This window comes from Lygodium microphyllum, chromosome 13, assembly GCF_053477565.2.
Source record: "Lygodium microphyllum isolate KBCC chromosome 13, Lygodium_microphyllum_v1.1.10, whole genome shotgun sequence".
NCBI lineage: Eukaryota > Viridiplantae > Streptophyta > Polypodiopsida > Schizaeales > Lygodiaceae > Lygodium > Lygodium microphyllum.
In genome coordinates, this window is record NC_141147.1 from 133,500,845 (window position 1) to 133,508,544 (window position 7,700).

Consider the following 7,700-nt stretch of genomic DNA (forward strand, 5'->3'; position numbering starts at 1 on the left):
GATGATTTGCCTAAAAAGTTGTACCAAGAATTCACTAAATTCTTGATCCCTTCTCTACCTTACTCAAGCTATGAAAAGAGTCTACACTTCAAATCCCTCCTATTCTTGATTAATGTAGGGTGTACACAACTTATTCATAATAAAAATGGAAAAAATGGCAAAGAGTAATTGGAGACTAGCAGCCTATCTCACTAACAACTTGCCCATCCTCATTATTCTCTTATTCATGTCCGTATTTGATAAGAATGTTTTACAACACCATCATAGCTCATGGCTACTACCTTCTAGTTAATGGCTCATCCATTCTTGACTAGATACATTTGGTATGACTCGTTCAAGGCATCTCCATGCCAATTGGCCTCTTTGTGCCACTCTAAATTGTGGGGTTTCGTCTAGGGATGAGGTCATGCTACTTGGCTTGACTTCCATGATGGATGTGATAACATGCATATGGATTAATTTTCCACCAAATTTTTTACTTCTCCTACCTTTAAGCACACCAAAGTTTTGAGAGGGGGTGTTAGCAAGCATGTTTCACATTGTCCTTCCTCTATGTACATCTCTTGTTTGTGAGCATCAATCTAAGTCAAACAAGGACTTTGGAAGCTTCGTCACTATCTTTGTTCATCATTCTTCCTTATGTGTCAATCTTGTTCATTACTACCCCAATTGTTGGAACATTTCTCTAATGCCACATGGCAATCCTAGGTGGTAGCACGTATTACTAGTTGGATAGCATTTCATCATTATTCATGCTAGGTCAAACTGACTACTAGTACATTTTGTCCTTACTTTGGGCAAGTCAACCAATTTTAAAGTGAGTCCCTATTCATGTTATTGCATTTCACACTACTACAATCGCCAAATTGACACATGCCTCAATTGTCTCATAATCACTTGCTATTTTCAATCTTCTTTTGCCACTTTGGTGCACTTATGGACACAAAAGAACAATGTGGAAGGGCTATTTGTAGCAACATTATATTCAGCATTCCCTGCACACTTGGCTATGATACCATGTGTGCACAAAATAGAAGTAACAACATAGAAAGAGAGAGATTGTGAGAGAAGAAATTGCAAATGATTTATACAAGACCTTGATGTGGATAGGAAGGCTAAATACAATAGCCCTTGATACATGTAGATTAGCTATGTCAATGAGGGCATTGGGCCAATGAGTAGGGAGAAGAGAACGCATGTAATGAAAGGGTGTAAAGATGCAATAAGAGAGCAATTATCACAATTAATGGGAGACACAATGTGGCAACCATTGGCTGACTTGCTACATGTGTTCATATACATGCATAATCTAGCCCACTTGCTAGCCACAACTAGCAATTACCAAGAAAAATGCTATTGAATGATGGAGAATATTACTAGAAATTTAGAACAAACAATACACACATTCACGGTGTCATGAACAAAATGTTAGAGCTCAAACTGCTCTACCAAATTCTCATGGAGCCTACAAGCAAAAGATGAAGAGAAATACATAGGACAACAAAAGTGATACTCTTGTCATGTCTCACTTGATCCAAGCATGATGTTTTCACAAAGCCCTTACTAATCAAATGTCTCATCTCTTGGATGCTTGGATAAGAAAAGACCAAAGGGTTCATAAAAGGAAGATACATCTTGGATGCCATCACATATTTTTGAGAGCATGGAACATACCTAAAGAACCAACCAAGCTTTTGTCTTTTCAAAATCGACTTTGGCAAGACCTATGACAAGCTAGAATAGAAATTTATTTTTCAATCCTTATTGCAATCAATCTAGGATGGCTAATTTAGGAGCAAGTCAATCTAGGTATCCTCCAATGAATTTCATTTCCAATTCTCAACAACCAACCCGATGACACTAATACTACCATTAAAGATATCCTTTGGAAGTTTTTGGGAGTACTCAAATGTATTCCTTCTACCCTTCAAATCATTGGCCTACCACATGAAAATTCAAGTTGAAGCCTATTCCAAGAAGTGCTAAGATGGTTGTTGAACCAAGGCTCTCAAGCAATTCTAAAAGCATAGATATTTGAGCTACTAGGTTTCAATCATACTAGGCAAGATCAATGGATTGCAACTTAATAGGGCCAATAGAGGTATCAAACCTATTGTGACTGTTTGTACTATCTATTGATTAGCCTACTAGAGATCCTTAAAGTAGGCTATCAAACAATTGTAGGAACTATTTATGGAGCAAGTATAGTAATTATTACACACTGACCAAAATGGCCTAAGACAAGTACACCTAACCCAAAGACCAAGGAGGTTTTGTACTCCCAAATACTGTAGAAATGGCTAACAAATTGGCAATCAAATGGGGCCTACATTTCTTCATTTTTCTTATTAAAGCACGATCAATTTCCCTTTTTAATCGAGTAACTTTACTTTGATTAGGTCTAAAGTGAAAAGGTTTTTGGCTTGGCTTTGTAGCCTTATCAAAAGCTAGATTAAAGCTATGTTAATTGCTTTCAACTATCCAAACGACTAGAGTTCTTAGTTCAAATTCAAACTGCACCTAAACCATCACATTGTATCCAAATATAGGTTGGTAGTCCCCCTCATCCCCCCATCCAATATTAGGTTGCTAAACAAATTAACAAGAACAAAGAAAATTGTTGGGCTAACCACAAGGACCATCAAAACAACATTTAGATCTCCAAAGATATATCTAAGAGAACTTATGAACTGTCCCCCCATGAAAGGGATGTTATTAGTTCCAAAAAGCCCTATGGCAACAATTAGGCCACATATCAACTTATTTCAACATCAAAGTCTTCATTGGGATACCAAAACTCCTATTCAAACCCCCCCCCCCCCCCCCGCCCCCCACAACTAGAACAAGACTCTAGAACCACCAAACTTCTATGGGTCTAGCAAGACAACATATAGCTTGGTATAATCTCCCTCACATCGCCCCACCCAATATTAGGTTGCTAAACAAATTGACAAGAATGGAGAAAATTGTTGGGCTGATTTCAAGGAACCAAAACAACCATTAAATCTCCAAATATATACTTAAGGGAACTTATGAACAGTCCCCCCATGAAAGGGATGTTATTAATTCCAAAAAGATGGCAAACAATCAGCCCACATCTCAACTTCCTTCAACATCAAAGTCTTGACTAGGATACCAAACAGAGAATCGCCAGTACGCAACCTTTTATAAGCAGAATCTGATATACCTAGGCTACAAATGCTTCAGTATACCAAACGCCAAATGCCACCCTGGTGAAAATACATCTTTTTCTTTTTCACAAAAACTATCATCTCGCTGAAAATAGAGGTTCCGACAAATACCCTTAGTTCGCACTGCAAATATTTTTTTTGTTCGTAACACAATTCACAAGAGCATTATGAGAAGCTTGCCCTCCGTCAGAGCAGCTCATGTGAGCGGGCTTCCCTCCTGTAACACCGTTCAACCTAAAACGTCCGCCAATATCTCAAGCCAACATTTCAGATCGGTAGTTTTATTATCAAAGCCCAAATTATAGCACAGCAAAAAAAATGATACGGGCATTCTGTACAACTGTAGATCTGAGCATTGTCGATTAGACTACACTGTACAGCTTTAGCGGCAGAAAATATGCTCTCATCAAGAGTTTTAAAAAGCTCCGAGCGAGTGTTTTCAGCGCTTTCGTTTTTTGGGGAGTAGACTGCAGTAATCTTGGATGTTCACTTGAACGTCTTCATCTAATTCAATCCCCAGTTCTTCCTGCATGTGCAGAACGAAATCCTGATATTTAAACCTTAGATAAACAAAGATGTAAGAAGCTATGAGCGATTAAGTCCTTCCGAAAGTCGCTATATTCAAACCTTGGATAAACAAAGGTGTAAAAAACTATGAATTGTTAAGTCCTTCAGATAATTCAGGCTGAAACTACAATAGGTTTAGGTGCACAGAAAGCGTTTACCCGAAACTCTTTCGGGTCCTTTGGCAAGGCCTCCGTGATAACGTCCCATAGCTCTTTGAACATTCGCTTTCGCTTCCTCCATTCTTCCACCATCTTACTGAAAGTAGCCTCCACCTTCTTCCGCTCTTCAGCGTCCACAAGAACGGCTCCCTCGCGGAGCTTGCACAGCTTAGCTTCCATTGTTGCAACCTAAGATGCGGACAATAGGTCTTCGTTTAGAGAAAATGTTGCGGTTGCTCAGCTACTTTCGAGTAAATCCCCAACTAACAGCCAAAAAACGATGCTGGACCTCATCTTGGAGCTTTTGCTGCCTTTCTTTTATCTGTTCCATGGTAAGATTGGATTCCAAGTCGCGAAGCTCTGCAAATGTCAGTCTGAGCGTTTTTCCATTATGACGCAAGGCAGAGGACCATTTTTATTAATGAAAAGTCTGTTTGGCAACAGATATTCCGCTGCACGCAAAACCTCATAGTACACTGCAAAACCAAGGTTTAAACAAACAATCTCCCTGGCGACAACTACGTACAGAGTTGTAGTAAACTTACATTGGACAACAGACAAACACGTTTCTCAGCGAAGAGTCTTAATATTGTGAAAGATGGAGGAGAAAGTCCCGCGAAACGGAGCAGACAACATGAACTCCACACGAAAAACGACCTCGTTGCGAGATAGACCGGCAGTGAAACATACCCGCCTCTAAAGCCGCAAGTGCAGACTTCTCGACCTCGAGTTCTTTCTGAAGCTTCTCGTTGCCAGCTTGCAAGTCTTGTAATTCTTGAGGACTCGGGATTTGAAACTGGTCCTGCCTGGCAAGATAGATCTTCTGCTTTCCATACTCTTTGAATGAGACCTTACCAGAATCAGCCAAGGTATCCAACACCTTCTGAACTGTGGCCTTCTTAATCCCGTACTTCTGAAGCGCGTCTGCGACATTCTGTACATTTAAAGGCCGATCGTGCTGCCGACCACACAAAAGAAAGCAACCGTAAGTCTGAAATCGAGAATCCTGGAAATATCTCTTTGAAACGCTTGTAAGTCTTCAGGCAACAGCGATGTCCTATTTACCTCGTTGAGATAGTTCAGGATTACACCTGAAAAGAAGAGAAACAAGCAAGGTTGAGATAGTTCAGGATTAAGCCCGAAGTAAAGAGACAGTTCCGGACTGTGCTTGCTAGGGAGAAACAAAGTATGTTGATGAAAGAGCAGACACAATGTTGAGAGAGTCTTATCAGAAATGAAACCTGCAGAAAACATTTACCCTCTGTGCTTTCTGCTTTGGAAGACATAGCCGCGCCCCGTTCAGAACAGATGCCAAATCAATCAATCCATCGATCAATCTCTCTCTCCCCTCGGCCGTGGCCCCGTGTGGCTCATCCTCGCAGTTTCTGGCGCCAAAATTTGTTAGAACCTTTCTCCCTTGGCACTTGCCGGTTGTTCGTTTCAAAGCCCTTGCACATGAGGCAGTGAACTGTGGTTGACAGTTTTTAGACGTGTCAAAAGAATATTCGAATTCCGGAATACTTTGTTTAACTGGCCCTTGCCCGAAAACTACGGGGGAAGCCTCTGGAGTCTGTTCATTGTACGTACTATGGCGTAACTATGGCAATTGTGTATGTGCATAGTCTGATAGGCACTTCTACTCCAATTACAAGTATATGGTTGTACCAACCACACTTAATTGGATGGCAAAAGCGAGCACATGTGATAACACAATCCATTGTGTGTAAGCGACTCCTTCATAGGCCCCTCCTTAATTGGGAAGCCACTATGCGAGTTTGTAAGAGGCCTTACTTAATAAGCAGGAGTGAAACCTCGCTCCTTCCGTCAATACTCAATCACAACCAAGCAAGACTAGGGGAGGGTGTTTATTGGAACCTTGATATATCCCCATTAGAACCCCATCAAAATGGGATGCTAATGTAACACTAGTTGGGGTGTTTGTCACTTATTTCTATGAATCTAATTATATTTTTTAATAACTATAATAAATCTTGGCCATCAATGCCAATTCTATCATTGTCTTGTCCTATAGCATAAGCAAGCAATGTTAGTGCGATTTTATTGAAAGGGAGCAAGCATGTGAATTGACCGTACTATTCTTGCTTATCCTGGGGCAATCCCACCCTAAGTTATTAGGGCACAGTCACACACAAGAGAATGGACTTGTATATATCGGTTTTCCTTAAGCACCAAATTTGGAAGAGAGAAAATAAAAAACTTACATCTATCACCCAATAAACCATGGCCATATAGCTTTACTTTCACAACTAATGGGAGTACCCTCATTTTTTAGGGCACTTGCTTGAACCTAACAAATGAACAGGCAGGTGGACATAGTAGGACTTCATTGCAAATAGCTTTGGCCTCTGTCAACTTACACATTCAAACACTAGGGGGAGTGGGGGGAGGGCCTACAAAAAATCAAGATCATTGATGAGGACCTTTTGCCAGTATTAGTACAAGAAAGATGCAATAGAGTAAGATTCTATATTTCTAAGAATTCTATTGGGGCTAATCATTGTCCTTCCCTCAAAATCTCACTAAAACATGTGTTCCCATAAGTCCTCGTAAGGTAAGAAGAAAAACCAATAAAAACATTTATGTACCTTATAAAAGCGAGTATTGAAGCCCCACTACTCTTACAAGAGTTGGGTGCCTTGTCTTGCCTATCTACAAGGTAAATTGGGGTATAATCAACAGTAAGCCTTCCCTACAAAGATAGTGGTCATGCCTAAGGTGATATGATCCAATAGATCTATGTGAGAGAGCCATTGTTTGGTTAAAGTGAATACCTTGTCAAAGTTGATTCCTTAGATGACCAATGAGATGGCAGTCCCAACCTCAACCTTGCTAGCACCATGTTAGTACTTCCTTTTGAGGAAATCTTGATCAAGGAAGGTAAGGGCTAAGATAACCCCCCAAACCACAACCACGACCATAGCATTGGTAGGGAGAGTGACATTCCACTCTCCACAACGCCCCCCCAAAGAAAAAAAACATGGGTGCAATACATCCCTTAACTATCCTTGTGTAAACCCGTACAAGCATGTAAAGGAGTGGAAATATCAACTAACTACATGCAACAATTTTTTTTGGGGTTATGTGCCATGTAATGATCCTTGTGTCAAAGTTGTTATTTATGGAAAATGAGAGAGCCTTGTTCCGAGATATATAAGCACCTCCATGCATGTGCAAGGGCTTGGGCCCTCTAAGGAAGAGAGTGAGGGGATTTAATGGAATGGTGTATCCCAGCTACATAATGAGCTCCGAGTGTGATTAGAAAAAGGGGGGTAGACCATGTAGTAAAAGCTTTAGTTAGTGCCTTGCTAAGGTTAGTATTGTAGTTTGAAAGGTTAGTGTTGTAGTTTGAGAGGTGGATATCATGGAGGCTATAACCTTAGCTACAGTCAACCATCCCATCACTTCAATCATGCTCGGTGGAGTTGGATCACCTTGAGAACCTCAAACCACACCCTCTCAGGACGCAACTCTAGCTCCACGTCATGCCATCAACTACAACTCCCACCTCCATGTTTCTACCATCACTGCTGCCTCTTTCCCTTCACACTCCCGTCGCCTCACTACCTTATGACGGCCCACCGTGAAGCCGCCACTTGGAACTACCCCATGTCGTCTGGTGAATCCATGCCACTTGGTGAGGCCATGCTCCCTAGAACTGCATCATTGACTAAGCATCGATCATTGAGTCGCAATTGATAAGCCCTTTGGGGGTTATGCTCTTTGCCATAACTAGAGTGATCGCCTCGATGGATAAATAATATGA

At 40.9% G+C, this 7,700-nt stretch overlaps 1 protein-coding gene across 2 annotated transcripts; it reads right to left on the reverse strand.

Annotated features, from left to right (window-relative positions):
• Nucleotides 1-3,112: 3,112 nt before the first annotated feature.
• Nucleotides 3,113-5,454, reverse strand: AHP2 (Tat-binding protein 1(Tbp-1)-interacting protein (TBPIP)). Of its 2 annotated transcripts, none has more exons than XM_087690601.1 (6): nucleotides 5,158-5,454; nucleotides 4,982-5,007; nucleotides 4,607-4,874; nucleotides 4,206-4,276; nucleotides 3,917-4,105; nucleotides 3,113-3,717 (listed from the first exon to the last, which is right to left on the reverse strand). In XM_087690601.1, the coding sequence occupies exons 1-6, from the start codon at nucleotides 5,168-5,170 to the stop codon at nucleotides 3,631-3,633; spliced, it is 654 nt and encodes a 217-aa protein (XP_087546727.1). In that variant the 5' UTR covers nucleotides 5,171-5,454; the 3' UTR covers nucleotides 3,113-3,630. The 2 variants fall into 2 exon arrangements, with proteins under 2 accessions (XP_087546727.1, XP_087546726.1); XM_087690600.1 differs by having other exon boundaries at nucleotides 5,175-5,452.
• Between the last annotated feature and the right edge of the window lie 2,246 nt (nucleotides 5,455-7,700).